The sequence below is a fragment of the Lactuca virosa genome, chromosome 9 (assembly GCF_052849685.1).
Source record: "Lactuca virosa cultivar CGN04683 chromosome 9, Lactuca_virosa_CGN04683_v6, whole genome shotgun sequence".
Taxonomy (NCBI): domain Eukaryota; kingdom Viridiplantae; phylum Streptophyta; class Magnoliopsida; order Asterales; family Asteraceae; genus Lactuca; species Lactuca virosa.
This window is the reverse complement of record NC_136434.1, coordinates 59,151,999-59,169,083: the sequence shown is the minus strand read 5'-3', so window position 1 is coordinate 59,169,083 and position 17,085 is coordinate 59,151,999. Positions and strand designations below refer to the sequence as shown.

Sequence of the window (17,085 nt, the reverse complement as noted above, 5' to 3'; positions counted from 1 at the left end):
CGGGTTGACCCGTTTATATAATTTTAACCCAACCTATTAAATTAATGGGTTAAACCTAGGTTAATCTATTTAAAATAAAAATATAAATAAATTAACTAAAGATTACACCATTTAAAATAGTTCCAAACTTAAATAAATTTTGAAAGTATAATAAAAGCACAATCTCACTTCATAAATACAAAGAAATTGTTCAAATAACATTAAAGATATGTAATTTCAAAATAATTTTGAAGAGTGACTAATGTTGTTGGTATAAAGAAAAAAGATAAAAATTAGGATTTCATTTTTTAAAAAATAAATAAAAATACAACATTGTAATTTATAAATTAATACTTAGATTAATACATGGTAATATTTAAATAATTATTAAATTAAATATATATTAGAGTTAAATGGGTTGGTGGGTCGAAAACGGGTTGATAATTTTTACCCAACCCAACCCAACCCGTTTGATTAAATGGGTTAGACGGGTTGACCCATTTAGTCTAAGTGGGTTGAAAATCTCAACCCAACCTGTTAATTTTGGGTTCGGTTCGGGTTGGGTCGATTTTTGCCCGCTCTAATGAAAGCCCATGGAGTTGGAAGTTTAGGGTTTAAAATTACATGTCTGGAAAATTGAAGGGTGATACTGCAAAAAGATGATTGTCAGTTTGTCACTTCAAAGTTCCAACTAGTACATACCCCATTCCGATAAACCCTGCTCGGGGACTGCTGAGGCCTGAGAATTATCGAGAAAAATGCTTACAACTATAAAATTAACAACCATGGTGTCGAGCCCTGTGATATTTGGCAGCCACGTCAAGCCCACTTTCCATAGAGTCAATCTGGCAAGAGTCAAGGAACCAGATTCTCTTGGGAACCCTTGTAATAGAAGCTTTTCACCATCTACATTTCAGTGTAATCTTCGCAAAAAATTCTCTACAGAATTGGGGTTTTCTGGAAAAGGGTCACGGATATCGGGTCATAATGGATTTCGGGTTGAGTCCACCTCCAGCGGTGGTGGAAGTGGTGGATACGGTGGTTCCGACTCTGGAAGTTCTGGAGGAGGTGGTGGTGATGGTGGCGGCGACGGCGACGGTGGCAAGAAATGGTCGTTTGTTTCATGGTAAAGGTTCTCAATTTGAATTGAATTTCACATTCGATTTTGCATTAAATCTGTTCATGTCAATTTTAGTAAAGGTATGTAGATGCTGGAACTTGAAGAATAAATCATTAAAGCAATCGTCCTTTTTCAGCCAAAATTCTTCAATTCATCATCATATGCTAAAATTCAAAATACCAAGATACCCATTAGAGGAACACAATTAAGAAGCTAATTATGCATCCATGCATCCATTATCTCATTACTTTTATACTACTAGGTATTTGACTCTTCTTGAAGCACACCCTGTATGGACAAAAGCAGTGACATCTGCACTTTTGACTTTCGTTGGAGACTTGATATGCCAGGTATATCTTTCTTCTCTCATGGTGAAAACTATTTATAACAATATCATAAATATAAATAAATCCAAAACTTGTATGATTCAGGTTGTAATCGATCAAGTGCCATCTTTGGATCTGAAACGGGTATCTCTTTTCACGCTTCTTGGGCTGGTTTTGGTTGGACCCACATTGCACTTCTGGTAATTACATCAAAATCTTGATTTTGTAATGTGGGCATATAATTTCATTAATTTTGTTGTGTAAAAGAAGTAAAAGTATAAACTTTTGTGTAGGTACTTATACTTGAGTAAATTGGTAACAATGACTGGAGCTTCTGGTGCTTTTGTGCGCCTCATAATCGATCAGGTGACTTATTTTTATAAAATCATTTTGGGATGATTTTTTTTTTCAAAATTGTTAGCAAGAGGTCTATTAATATATAAATATTTTCAGTTTATATTTGCTCCGGCTTTTATTGGAGTTTTTCTATCAACATTGGTGACATTAGAGGGGAGGCCATCCCAGGTTATGCCAAAGCTTCAGCAGGTATGCTTTTATATTTTAGTATATTTTATAACATTTATCGAGACTGATTTGTTTTTATATAATATATGAAATCCGGTTTTAATAAAAACGAATAATTATTTATGATTTAGGAGTGGGTATCTTCGGTAATTGCAAATTGGCAGCTATGGATACCTTTTCAATTTCTCAACTTCCGTTTTGTCCCTCAACAATTTCAGGTTTGAGTTGTTTATTTTTATTTTTTTTATGATCAAAATCAAAATTTGTTCTTTTTATTAATGTTGAAATTGATTTGGCAGGTCCTTGCAGCTAACTTTATTGCATTGGTGTGGAATGTAATTCTATCTTATAAAGCTCATAAAGAAGTAATTGCAAAATAGGTATGCAAAAGCCAATTTCTAAATTAAAACAAATGGAAGGAAAAAACTGATTGAGGGCAAATTTGAAATTTTAAAAAGTTGGGACTTAATCGCGAAAGCCTTGTTTCCCTTAATTTTTGTATTTAAGTCCTTATTTATGCATTAAGTTGAAAAGAAACATCCATATATTCCAGTCTTGTAGTTTTCTTGGTATCTTACATGTTTAAATGAACAATCTGTAGATTTCTTATCAGGGCTCGAATGGTGTATGTTGGCATGCAGCAGCACAGTTTTTTGGTTAATTGTAATGTCTTTTTCCTTCTTTTGTGTCAACTTGAGTTTGCATTTTCTTGTTGATATGGAATCCAAGTAGTAAAATGATTCAAAATACTAATTCGGCCTCTTTATTTGACATCTAAAAAGTAGTTGAGATTTCGTTTTGGAGTCTTTTAGGTTGTGTTTTGTATGCACTAATTGAATCGGGCATTGCAACGAAATGAAGAAAAAAAAAGTCATTTGTTTGCTACATAATATTCCTCATGAAATGTGATTCCCATTTGAATTTCACTCTATGGAGGAGGAATGTGTTTTTTTTTTTTCGTTCCTTGATGGAAGCAGCAATAAAAATATCCATAGAAAAAGGTTAACTGGTTACATTTATTTATATAATTTTCAATAACAATATTTTTTAAAAATTTCATAACTTCTATTCAATTATTTATTGATCTTTTCTAAAAACAACTAAGAATATCTTTTTTTGTTATAGTTATATATTAAGATTTCATTATTTTATTCTTGTAAATACTTCTTCTAAAGTGAAACTTTTTGACTAATTAAAAAACGTGTAGTATATATTTCAAATGATTTATTTAGAGCGCATATTTCAATTTTTTTGTTCTACTAATGGAGTACTAGTATACGGCGGTTCATTGGAGATGTTGGGTGTGGTGGTGAAAGGGCATCTGGCAGCCACATGAATTTTATACATGAATTTTATGAAAAGAGGTTTCGTTGGGAAATGTAAATTGACGGTTATGCCAACTATGTTGTATAGATCTGAATGTTAGTCACTAAAAAAGGCAAATGAGAGTAACATGGAAGTTGCAAATTTGATGGTGCTACATTACTTATGGCAAAACAATGTTGGACATAGTAACAAATACAATAATCATAATTTGGATGGGAGTGGTGTCAATCATCGAAAAAATGAGGGAAGAAAGATTATGATAGCGTTGCCACGTCTAAAGGAGGCAACTGACCCAAGGATACATCAAGGATTGTGGAGATTGTTACAAGCAATAGGCAAATGAGAAGTCTTCGATGAGAAACAGAAAGATAATGTGAGGTTAGACTACTAAAGGAGATAGGGTGTAGAAAGGAACAATGACTTAGAATTAGTGTACCATGGTAGCATAGGTGCCCGGTTGGTTATGATTAGGATTATGAAGTAGCACATCTCTTGATTTTCTTTTGTTTTAGTAGTAAAACCTGTCTATGTATGCATCCCTCCTCATACTTTGGCTCTTGTTGTATGTGGCTTGTATCCAAGGTTGTTACTTTCTACTCTATTGCTTTATTGGTTGTACCCGCATTTGTACATGTTTGATACTTCCTACTCTATTGGTTGTATATACATATTAGCAACTACTTGCTTGTTGCTTTATTCTCTCTTGTGTGTATCTACATATTTATGCCTATTTGTTTGATCATCTACGACTCTACTCACATATGTAGGTGAGACTACCTACATATCTATAACATCTTCCTAACCTATTTGTTATGAGAATTTCCCTTTTATTGATCACTTTCCTAGTTTTCTTTTTCATTTAGCTTTTAAATTAGATATAACCAACCAATATTTTTAGTACAAGCCAACCAAACATAATAATGGAATGGAATGTAATAATCCATTCCTTTGTAATTTGATAGAGCTAGATATGTGATGAATGTGAAAGGAAGATAAATTCTGAAAATATAAGTAGGGATTTAATGAAAAGTCAAATGATGGAGAGAAGTTACATTACAGAGTCTACTAGCAGAATAGAATATCAACACATGAATATGATTAATTATGGAACACAATAAACAAGCAATGTAAAGAAAATACCCAAAAATCATCATCATCATCATATCATGAGAAAACATATTTCTTTCTTCTTTCCTCTCTTACAAAAAGTAAGGTACCCCTGTCCTTGGTCCTCTCATCTGATTGTTTTCTTCAGTTTCTGTGAAAAACTTTACCTCTCTCTCCTGTCACACCACACCCACCACAATCATTAATTCATTATTAATTAATAAACTCCTAAAAAAAATAAAAGAAAAAAAAATAAATTAACAATCAAGTTCATGGGAATACCATGTTTTCACTAAAGCTCAAAATTGAAGCCACGTTGCCACACCGATAGCAGTAATTTGGTGCAGACCAGACCTATAAGAAAATGGAAAATCAAATTTTTTTGTTTTGATTTTTGGGAGTGAAAGAAAGGGTAAAACAGGAAACTTACAGTTACAAGTCCTTTATCTTGAAACATGTACTTTAAACCTTCCTGAACAAGTTGGTGGGCCCGGCAAACTAAATCAAGCTTGTTGATGTGGTTGAACTGAAACATATAAAAAAAAAAAAAAAGATCACTCAAAGAGCAAATTACATTGTACATCATGTAGTGGTTAAACCATTATTACCAATTACCAAAACAATTCTTTTTTATTACTGGTCTAGCAAAACGTACAACATGCTTTCACTATTTTATTGATTTAGCCACTGAACTATTATTATTTTAATGATTATTATAATAGTAGTCTAGTGGCTAAATCAATAAACCTGTAAAAGTGTGTTGTGCATTTCTATATAATGATCTGCTTACTGAAAAAATAGTTAAGTGCCTAAACTGATAAATTGATGAAAGTAAAAAAGTAATTTTTCTATATCTTGCTGTTTTTTTCATTTTCACAAAGACAAAAGATCTAAAACACGTTGGAAAAGGGTAAAAACGTAATTTTTTTTTACCTCAGATGTAACTCTGGATCCAAAAAGCCATCCAGCTCCACGAGGACTGACTGCCCATGTTTCAATGTCTTCAGGGTCACTCCACATTAGGTCACAGAATGGTCCTTCATGGGGTATCTCACAGTTGCGCTCAATAACTCTAATCTGAAAAATGGTGTTATGAAAACAAGACAAAAAATAATAATAATAACACAGGATTATTGAAGCCAAGCCACCATATGAAGCTAAATATAAAACTGTAGCATAGTAAGTCAAACCTGGTCAATGGTCCTAATGTCTGGTGAAAGACCACCATGAACGCATAATACCTGTGAAAAAAACAAAGACACAATTTGTATTAAAATCACAAATTCAAAATCATAACTGTAACATAATGATAATTGTGAAAAGAAAAAGAACATACGGTTCCATCTATTATTGCTGACAAAGTTAGATAATCAAAAACATCTGTGCAGTATCTCCATGCATTAGCATTCCCATACTTTCTCTGACATTCATCGTAGAATCCGTACACCTACACAATATTAATAACCAAGATGACATCAGCAACAAATTAACTCATACTTGTTGTTTTATTTTCAATTTTTACCTGTGTTAACTGCCTGCTTTCATGGTTTCCACGCAGAAGAGTAATGTTTGCAGGGTATCTACAACCAAACCACATGTAAACATAATACAGAGACATTAAGAATCAATTTCGATTATATGTATTTTATTCAGTAACAGAGAACATAACAATTAACAAATGACACAACAGGAAAACACAGTGGATGTGGATCACCAACTTATTTTTATTTTTTAAACCAATCACCTGACCCCAATGTAGCTTTTAACAACACATATATAGAGGAAATGTCAGGAAAACAGAAAAGAATAACTTAGTTAGTAACACATATCAAATTCTTGAACCACAAGGAGATGTTTGGGTGTGCTTCTACTGTTTAAAGTTGCAAGAAAATAACCAAAAAAAGACTTCATTTTAAAGAAAGAAAGATGTATAGTGAAATGGAAGTAAAAGTTTCACACACTAGGTTAAAAGAAGGGGTAAATAGATACTTTTGCTTTACCCTTTGACCCCAAAATAATCAGAAGCAGAATCTATTATAACTAGTTCCAAATAGCACATCCAAACACCCTCATAACCTTCATATCATTTTGTTCAAAATTCCTACCACTAAATGTCCTATTTCATCCCTAACCTTCAAATTTATAACTCACAAAGATTAAGAAGCATCAACATCCAGGCAGTTATTTGAAAGACTTGCACTTGTTAACAATTGTTGTTATATTAATCACATTTTGAAGGCATGCAGAGATATGTGCATATATGTGTCAATGACTACAGTGTAGACATATATGTGAGTTGTGACAATATATACCCTTTGCCTAAATATTAATTACCTTGCTTTAAGAAGCAAAAGTATTGTGAAAACCTCCAAACTGTTGTAACCACGGTCAACAAAATCTCCCTGCCAAGGAACACAAGGAAACTTCTAGAATACATATACATATGAATAAAGATATGTGCAGAAATGTTTATACAGCAAAAGTTTACCATAAAAATGTAATTTGTCTCAGGTACATGACCTCCAGTCTGAAAAAGCTTCATCAAGTCATGAAATTGGCCATGAATATCACCACACACAGTAACTGGACTATTAACTGGCTGAACATTTGACTCCTCAATCAAGATATCCTTTACCTGAAAGTAAAACAATTTGGATTTACCAGAAAGTAAAACTATTGACTGGCTGAAATTTTAATATGATCAGATCCTTTCGAAATGGAATCCACAACCTTAAGAAACTATTCATATTATGCAACTAATGTTCTAGCAAAAAGATAAAGCCAACTTCATACACAACTGCCTTCATCCAACATTAGGATTTGCAAGCCCTTTGTTTGTCATGAGATAGTTGAAAGAGACAACCATGGTTATGCTCTATAAATTTCTTCAATTAAGTTTTACTATTATTTACTATTTAATATATGTTTCCAAATACTACTGGGCAATCTATAAAAGTTCAAACCAAGAATCATTCAACTAAAAAGAAAGGAAAAGTAAACAGTTATTTCTTGTTGCAAATCTTGAGCACAACAGCAGGTTTTAACCAAAGGGGGGAACTTCATGGATCTTCAATTATATACCCTTTAGCAACATCCCCAGATCCCCTATCAAAAAACAATTTCCACCATTCCAATGAATATGAAGAGAACAAAAATCTTGACACATAGATAACAAGAACCGGTGTTTCACTCTTGCTGAACTCATATTGAAGTTCTAGATCAGAAGACCACGAAAAAAATGTTTTTCTAATTTATTTTACCATTAGTACTGACCAACCTATAATAGTTTCAAGTAGGAGTCGTTCAACTAACTAAAAAGGGATAAGAATTTAGTTAGTTATTTCCTGTTTAAAATCTTGAACTCGATAGCGGGTTTTAAGCAAATGAAGAACTCCATGGATCTTGAGTTCTTTACGATATTATCATTTCCTATCACGAAACAATTTGTAGCATTCAAATGTAGACGAACACGTCCATTTGGATCACAAAATCTACACATACTACATACTGCAACAAAAATTAGGGTTTTCCATTTTGCTGTACTCATACAAAAATCCTAAACCAAAACACCACAAAACCAAGAAAATTTCCTTAATATTCCAAGTCAATCTAGAAAAACATGAAATCGTAACCTCGAACCCAGACCTAATTCATCCAAAGAAAATCCATAACAATATGAACATCGAAAAAGACGTTAATAGAGGGGAATTAGAAGCGTACGTATTCGCATAACAACTGCAATTCATCTTCGGACAAGTGCTGTCCCTCTTTGACCTTAGATATCCACAGATCCAAATCCATCGTTCGAATTCCGAACTTTTGTATCTGAAATTATCCGGTGGCCTACGTGTAATACAAGCTTTGGGAGGTTGAGATTCTGCGGGTTAACCTCCGATTGGTGGATCGACGGAGAAACAGAGACGGCCGACGAAATCAGTTTTGTTGGCCTTCTGCTATGGAAGGAGCTCTTGGGTAGGTGCAGTTTCCCCTGTTATATCCGTAGACTCGTTTGCTTGTGAATTCTTTTAACCATGGTTTATGCAACCGGATGCAAAATTGTTTTAGGGGTTCGTTTAACACCCGGTTCCGAGTTGAAAGGAAACGGCTGGAAATGAAAAAAAAAAAAATTTTTTTTGATGTTCTCGGGTTATATTAAAGGAGGAAGTGGGGAGAAATGAAAGAATAAAATGATTTGGGAGGATTTGGAAAGAAAGAATAAAATGATTTATTTTCCATCCACTTCTTTCAAACTCGGGAACACAAAAGAAAATTTTGTTTGTTTTTTTTTTTTCTTTTCTCTCATTACTTTCTTTTCTCTTCTTTTCTTTTCTTTTGATAAACTCGGGAACTAGGCGTAAGAGCTTAAAATGTTTTTATTCTTTTGTAAATGCAAACAATTTATATATATATATATATATATATATATATATATATATATATATATATATATATATATATATATATATATATATATAGAGAGAGAGAGAGAGAGAGAGGACGGTTCAATTGAGAAAAAAAAAAGGTTGAGAATGGGGGAACCATTCTCAGCCAATCACTTATTGACCTTAAAAAATATAAAAACGCGATGACAAACTTGTAAATAATCAAAATACATTAATGAGCGGTGACAAACTTGTAAATAATCCAAATACATTAAACCGTCAGGCCCCTTGAGTAATTTCATCGCACATCAAATCTCGACAGCAAAACCATCATTTCCCTCTTCGAACAGATAATCGTTTCTCCATAACACGAAAACCATTAGCAGAAGCACACAATCACAGAAACCATCCTCAACATAACGAAAGAACAAATAGAAGAAAAATGTCTTCAGAAGAAAACTTACACAAAACTATTTCCTCACTGTTGACTATGAAAGGTAATTCATCAGCGTTTTTTTTTCTTCGATTTTTAACGATTTCTAATCATTTGTAAAACTTATCACTTGATTACTTGAAATTTTTCGTAATTGTAGTTCATTATTAGTTGATTTATAACTAAAAAATTTCTATTCACACTCTTCATTCTTCAAACTAGGTTATTTACTTCAAATTTTGTGATCCTCGTTCATTCTCGTAATCGTCATTCATTATTACTTGATTTAATTCAATTTTTTGTAATAATCATGCATTATTAGTTGATATATAAATGATTTTACATATTCTCTTCATTTTTCATACATATTTCACAACTTTTCTGTTAAAATATAAACGTTACTTCAAATTTCGCTTATGTTGTCCTAATATTAACTACTCGCGCTTACAGAAACAACTCCAAAAGTGAAGCATACATATAAACGAAAAACAAAAACCAATGAAAAAGGTAAATAAAATAGGTATTCCATTTAGATCTGATTAACTTTATTCATAAGTAATTGCCAACATTTAAATGAGATTTTACTTAAAAAATACAACAGAAAATGACTTATATATGTTATATTCACATATGAATAGAACATAATTTGCTGTCATATATACATTATTCAAATATGAATACAAAAAAATGACTTATATATGTTTTATTCACGAATATAACATACATATTCATATGTGAATAAAAAATATGAGTATATATGTTTTATTCAAATATTCATTTATGAATATAAAATAGTTTCTTTGTAAAATGTATATCCAATTCATTTATATTCTACTCTCTAATGAATGAAGGTAAAAAGATTAACATTTCTGATAAAGACCCACCAACAATGAGAGAAACACGATCAAAGCAGAAAAACAACAAAGGTATAAAATTCATATCATATCTTGTATATCCCTACTATAATTTTCTTCTTCAATATGTTTTATATTAAAAAAACTATTGAATTCTTGTATTCATATATGAATATAAATATATATGGTTTAACTTTGTTTGTATTCAGAAGCTAATCATATGTGAATGTAAACAATTATTCATACATTTATGTTGTTTTGTTTTGGAAGATTTTTCTTTTGAAATTGGTGATTGATTTTCAGTATCTTCACATATAGATATATCTGTTATATTCATTTTATGAAAAACTTGTATATCCCTACTATAAGTTTCTTCTATTAACATATAAATACTTCAATATGTTTTATATTAAAAAAAAGCTATTGAATTCCTGTATTCATATATGAATATAAATATATATGGCTTAACTTTGTTTGTATTCAGAAACTAATCATATGTGAATGTAAACAATTATTCATATCTTTATGTTGTTTTGTTTTGGAATATTTTTCTTTTGAAATTGGTGATTGATGTTCAGTATCTTCAAATATTGATATATCAGTTATATTCATTTATGAATAACTTGTATTCATGTGAATACTTCAATCTGGATATGTTTTATAATATAAAAAAACTATTGAATTCCTGTATTCATATATGAATAAATATATATGGATTAGCTTTGTTTGTATTCAAAAAATAGTCATATGCGAATGGGAACAATTATTCATACATTTATGTTGTTTTGTTTTGAAAAAAATTTCTTTTGAAACCGGTGATTGATCTTCAGTATATTCACATATGAATGTAACATATATATTCAAATGTATTTCAAATTTATTTATCTTCTACTTACTAATTTATGAAGGTAACAAGATTGACATTTCCGATAAAGAGCTAACAACAATGAGAGAAACAGATTTGAAAATGAAAAATGCCAAAGGTACAAAATTCCTATGATATCTAATATATTTATATATGAATAAACTTGTATATCAATGTTATACTTTTGTAATAAACAAATATTAATAAATCAACGACAATATTCACATATGAATGATTACAACTTATTCAAGTATTATACCTTTTCATTTCCAAGAAAAAAAAGAAACAAAAACATCGAAAGAAAACAAAGCATCAAAGCAAAAAAAAACTCCATCAAAAAGAAAAACTCCTGAAAAACGATAACTACACGATTCAGACTCTGATTTTGAAAGTAGTCGTCCATCAAAGAAGACAAAAAAAAAGGAGTCACCAATCAAGAAAGAGAAAAAAAACCAGTGGTAAAGGAATTTTACTCGATGAAAAAGAGATGTTCACTAGAGTCATTACTATCTATAATCCCAGGGTTGAGCAAAAAACAAAAAGAATGTGTAAGATCTATGGGTTTTGGAACTTTGTTAAAAATGAAAATCACAGATATACCACTGATATTGTCATATTTATACATATTTTTAGGTAATATTTAATTACATTTTGATTAATATTTTGGTTATTTGCATAGATGAATGATACTTATAAGGTTAAATTATATTGTGCAGCCAAAAAGAAGACGTTTTGAAGAAAATGGACTAAAAGCGTTAAAGAAAGGAACTTTGGAGGATAAAGGCTTTAAAGATAAAAAAAATCCAAAAAAATATGTTCTCACGACGTGTGTTTTAAAGGCTCAAGACGTGAGTTAGGACTTTCCAGAAGATAAACATCACGAACCTAGAGTCCTTGTTGAACACGGATAACAACGAGCTCACGACGTGAGCATGGATATTTCAAAAAACTATATATAGACCTTGATCCCTACGGTTTTAGAGGTTGGCTGACTTAGAGAGGTTCCAGAAGTCGAAAATCAGAGAGTTTGAAGGCTAGGGAATTGGTTTGAACACCAAGGAAGAAGAAGTTCATAATTCGATTTTTACTTTGGTACTTTAAACATGTTTTTGATTATAACTTGTTTGTGTTCATTTGTTAAAATGAGTAGCTAAATCTAGCTGCTTCTGTTAGCTAGATGAAACTGGAACTCATGGTTTGATTATAATACTTAGACTTTTCTTGTTGGTTAATGACTTGTGTTTGATTGATTACACCTAACATGCTTAATTTGATAACTAGATTGCTTTAGATTCTCATTCTGTGTAATTAGTGATCATTAATTAGCATGAGTTTGAATACCTAATAATTTAGTGAACATTAGATTATTAGAGCTAAGATCGAACCAGTCTTATATAAGTAATTAAATTATTGAATTTGGTTGTGCTAGAGAACTCATATTATGAACATAATTGTGTTTGTCAACTCAATCTTACATAGCTCCAATCCATTGTAGTAATTGATTTTGTGTTAAATTATGTGTGACCATACATAGATCTACATGAATTAATTGCATGTTAGTAAATTTGGAATTGAATTGCTAATAATATTTTAATTGGTAACCAACAGGAATTGTCATAATTAATATATAAACCATTGAGGGAAAGTGGATTCAACCTAACATAAGTGTTTTTATAATTTGATAGTTGTTGATAAATTAAGTTCATCAAAAATTGCAAAATTAGATAAAAACCAATACTTTGCTAGAAATTTAGGTTAATTTAATAGTAGGTAAATTAATTAGTTAAAACCGTTCTCTGTGATCGATACCCGACTTACCTAAATTATTCTATAATTTGACTATGTACACTGCCTAGGTGCATTTTAGTTAGTTAAGTTAGTTAGGTTATAAATTTAAAACTAGGTGTAGCTAATTGCACGCATCAACCACTGAAGCCAGAATTTTATGTTCTTAAAAAATTTGATTCTGAGAGAATGGTGATAGATATAGAAGGAGAGGAACTGAAAGTAATAGTAGAGTTTGTTCATGACATGTTGGACATACCAACTGGTGGAACCATACTTACACAACTGGATCAATGGCCTAAAGATGATACAAGTTATGATGAATGGAAGCAACAATTTAAAGAAGGTTCAATCATCCGACTGAATGCAATAAAAAAAGTTATTGTTTCTACCATACAAGATGATTTCAATTTCAAATTGAACTTCTTAGTTCTTTTTGTCAACACGTTTTGTGAGTCAACATCAATGGGAAGATGCAACATGTTTCCTTTGAGTTATATTTCAAGAAAAACAGATATTAGCAACATAGACTGGTGCAGTTACCTTTTGGACTGTCTTGTCAGAACAAAGAACTCATACATATCATACTCAGATAACAACTACTTTGTTGGACCTTCAGCTTTCTTGGTGGGAAGTTATTATAATGTTTATATTGAATTTTTTAATAATAATTAATTATTCGTAAGTAAATAGCACATATTCATATATGAATAAGTAAAATATACTTGTTCACATGTAATGCTTTACATTACTTATTCATATATGTATATATATAAAAATCATTTATGAATATCATCTAATTATCATTTGTCTGCAGTTGTTCTATGCTTATAACATCCGCTCAGAAGCTTTAACGGTAACACGTAAATGTCCAACAATTTGTTATTGGAGTTCAGAGAAGATTAGATATCGAGAGACATTTGAACAAGAAGAAGGTAGATTTGGACTTGGAGAATTAAATGGAGAATTTGTTAATGAACAAGATCAAGGAGATACAGATCTCGAAGATGAAGTTGAAGATAAAGATGATTCTGTTGAGGTAATTATTTTAAACATTTTAATAATATATGATTACATTAAATTATTATATTAATCTCTAATCATAGTTCTTTTTATTACATAGGCATATGAATCAAAATTAGATAAAATGCTTAATAGTTTTGAGAGAATGAAGGGGAAGCTGAATTCAAAACTCAATGATGCAATAACAAAGTTCCCTTAAAAGGAAAGTTTTAGGATTTTCAAAGAAAAGACGACAAATATAATTATTGGAGAAAAAACTGAAAGCACAACACTTTTTGAATTTCCAGGTAATAAAACTGGAGTTGAAGGTATCAATTTGACACCAATAATGGGTGTAACATCCAAAAAATTCAAGCCAATTTAAAACTTCTTAAGATATTCAAAAACCGATAATGATTACAAATATGTTTTCAAAATGGTTTAATGTCAAAGTTTCCCAGAATCAAATCATAAAACAAGGAGGTGCACGATCACACCTTCGCCTTCCCGCGATCACCAGAAGTACCTGAAACAATAATCGATAAATGTAAGCTCGAAGACTTAGTGAGTTACCCCCAAAATACCAACGCCATACAGATATAACCATATAATATAAACAAACACAGAACAACATGCATAATGAGCCTTTAGTCTGACTGGACCGCCTCATAGGCCTTCAGTCTATCTGGACCGCTCTCCGAGCCTTCGGCACGTTTGGATCGCCTCGCAGGGCCTTCAGCCTATCTGGACCGCTCGCCGGGCCTTTTGTTTGATTGGACCCTGGCCGGGTCTGCAGTCTATCCGGTCCGCCCATGGTATGTTGGCCTTTAGCACAAAGCAGGACCGCCTCAACCCAACCCCCAATCAAACAAGCATGTGCACATACATATCATACGCTAGCATATATAACAGTCAAACTGATCTAACAGATCAATAGCATAGCAACATCCTATAACCAGGATACCAACCTAACCAAGTCACTAATATAACATCATCCTATATCCAGGATATTGATCTAACCGATGTGCAACATAATAACCATCCTATAACCAGGATACCGATCTAACAGATCACTAACATATCATAGTCCTACAAACCAGGATACCGACCTACCAGGTCCTAAGCATATCACCATCCTAACTACCAAGATGTAAATCAACATATATATACCAAACGCTAGCTAGCATGAACAACTAGTCATACAGATCTAACAGATCAATAGTCATAACATGCAATAACCCGGATACAAATCTGATAAGGGCCGACATTGGTGCCATAGACCTTGTCAGTATAGTGAGGAGAACTCACTTGGCGCCGCTGAAGTCCTGCAAATAAAACTCCAGCTGCTGGTTGACAGATTCTCGAACTGCCAACATCAAACAATACCCAATTAATAATTGGGTCCCAAGCCCAAAGTCCAACTCACTCTCCAAAGTCCAAAAGTCAAGTAATGGGCCAAAGCCCAACATATGGCCCAATTTTCCAAATTGGGCCCAATCTTCTCTAATGGGCCTTATCCTCAAGCCCAATAATTTTCCTTAGTCCATAACACTATTTCCAATTGGCCCACGAAGGCCCACAACAACCTAATCCAAGACATGGCCCAAACTAAGGCCTACAAATGCAAAGTCCATTTCTATATTGGGCCACAAGGCCCAATAGACCCAACTGTTCAAATACTGGCCCAAAGATACATTCAAGCCCAACAACCAGCAAATCCAGGCCCAAAACCATGTGGGCCCAAAGGTCCGAAGTCCGCTAAGGCCCAAGTCTTCCTGAGAGCGTACGCTCGGCGTACCTCTTCTGTACGCTTAGCGTACTGGGCGAAGGGTTGTACGCGCAGCGTACAACATAGTACGCCCAGCCTACAAACAACTTATGCACAAAGTCCATTAAGAGCTTAATACATAAAGACTTTACGTCCCAAACTCAGATCTAAGTCGTTTGATGAGTCCTAAAGCATAAAGTTGACAACTTTATGCCTTTGCATGCTCCAAAAAGACCAAATAACATTATACTTTCATGGGAATGACTCAAACTCCCACATAGATGGTCTTAAGCTCTAAAGGTACCCACTTTATGGACCTTGGAGCTCAGAAACACTAAGAGGGGCAACTGAAAGCTCCTGGAATGAAATCAATACCACTAGATCTCATACTTGGGACCAAAATGAACAAAAACCCACAAATGGTAGATCTAAGATACCCATGATCAAGTTCAAAGCTTTATACCTTCATTAAGATGAAAATGAGTCACAAAAGCCAGATCCATAAGCTTCTCCTTGATCCCCCATCTTTTCATCAACTCCAAAAATGGACTCCATGAGCTTAAAATGCCACCATGGATGATATATGACGTTTTCTTCTTGGAAATGGACCTAAACACTCCAAAAATGGACTCCATGAGCTTAAAATGCCACCATGGATGATATATGACGTTTTCTAGGGTTTTAGAGGGTGGAGGCTGAAGGTATTAGGGTTAGGTTATGAGATAAGGAGTTTAAATAGGGTTCAAGACCCTAAAATAGGGTTTTGATCTGTTTGGCGTACGCCCATCGTACTCCGAAGAACATTCGCGACCATCCTGATCAATATGCCCAGCGTACTCCAAGGTATTCCCAGCGTAATGCCTTCTTCACTAGTACGCCCCGCATACGCTTTGTGTACGCCCCGTGTACTCGGCTAGGCCTGAAAACCCACGAAACTTCCGAAGGCCATAACTTCTTCGTTATAAACCCGATTCCGACGATCCTTATATCCACGGAAAGGTAACGAGAAGCCCCACACTTATATCAACTTTATTTAAACTGAAAACCAACCGAACTAAAACCCAAAATTCATAAAAGAAGTCTGAAACACTACATTCCCGTTTTACCCTTGACTCCAAAGTGCAAACCGAACTATTGGGTCACATACCCACATTACCCCCATCCAAATGGGCCTAAATCTTACCTTTATAAAGGCCCTAATCCTTATGATGACTGCTCTTCAGCTACCACCTCGAATTAAGACTTAATTCGAAACAGGGCGTTACAACTCTCCCCCACTTAAATTTGATTTCGTCCTCGAAATCGTTTCTTACCGATCCTGGCAACCCGAAATCCCGAGGGGCACATTCACAACCATAACGCATGAAAATCTTCTAGGGAGGCTAACTCCACAGAAAATTCCAACCTGAAGAAAATAATTTCATAATCCCATGCAGCCAATCAACCCTACTTCACCTGAAAACTTGTAATCCGGAAACTTGAATTTGGCCTGACTCCCTCACAGACCGCCAATACTAACCATTGCTAATTCCATTCCATTTATTCCCTAAACGGACTACTCAACCCTGGAAACCTGATGTCCCTACCATAGTACAGAACCACCGATCATACTT

The 17,085-nt window shown here is 33.2% G+C and overlaps 2 protein-coding genes across 2 annotated transcripts; one reads left to right on the top strand and one right to left on the bottom strand.

Moving 5' to 3' along the window:
• The first annotated feature begins 645 nt into the window (after positions 1 to 645).
• Positions 646 to 2,749, top strand: LOC145135925 (protein sym-1-like). Its single transcript, XM_079070136.1, has 8 exons — positions 646 to 1,105; positions 1,362 to 1,449; positions 1,531 to 1,625; positions 1,719 to 1,791; positions 1,879 to 1,971; positions 2,082 to 2,168; positions 2,250 to 2,330; positions 2,552 to 2,749. Exons 1-7 carry the CDS (start codon positions 738 to 740, stop codon positions 2,328 to 2,330), a joined length of 885 nt encoding a protein of 294 aa, XP_078926262.1. The 5' UTR covers positions 646 to 737; the 3' UTR covers positions 2,552 to 2,749.
• A 1,522-nt stretch (positions 2,750 to 4,271) lies between these two features.
• Positions 4,272 to 8,464, bottom strand: LOC145135966 (phytochrome-associated serine/threonine-protein phosphatase). Its single transcript, XM_079070180.1, has 10 exons — positions 8,104 to 8,464; positions 6,872 to 7,018; positions 6,718 to 6,785; positions 5,906 to 5,963; positions 5,720 to 5,830; positions 5,574 to 5,624; positions 5,317 to 5,460; positions 4,814 to 4,909; positions 4,666 to 4,737; positions 4,272 to 4,559 (listed from the first exon to the last, which is right to left on the bottom strand). The coding sequence occupies exons 1-10, from the start codon at positions 8,182 to 8,184 to the stop codon at positions 4,476 to 4,478; spliced, it is 912 nt and encodes a 303-aa protein (XP_078926306.1). The 5' UTR covers positions 8,185 to 8,464; the 3' UTR covers positions 4,272 to 4,475.
• Between the last annotated feature and the right edge of the window lie 8,621 nt (positions 8,465 to 17,085).

Coding starts and splice junctions, on each gene's coding strand:
- LOC145135925 (XM_079070136.1), top strand. CDS start 738: ATGCTTACAACTATAAAATTAACAACCATGGTGTCGAGCCCTGTGATA. Junction 1,106..1,361: donor AAATGGTCGTTTGTTTCATG/GTAAAGGTTCTC, acceptor TTATACTACTAG/GTATTTGACTCTTCTTGAAG. Junction 1,626..1,718: donor GGACCCACATTGCACTTCTG/GTAATTACATCA, acceptor ACTTTTGTGTAG/GTACTTATACTTGAGTAAAT.
- LOC145135966 (XM_079070180.1), bottom strand. CDS start 8,184: ATGGATTTGGATCTGTGGATATCTAAGGTCAAAGAGGGACAGCACTTG. Junction 5,831..5,905: donor AAAGCAGGCAGTTAACACAG/GTAAAAATTGAA, acceptor AATATTGTGTAG/GTGTACGGATTCTACGATGA. Junction 5,461..5,573: donor ACATTAGGACCATTGACCAG/GTTTGACTTACT, acceptor ACCATTTTTCAG/ATTAGAGTTATTGAGCGCAA.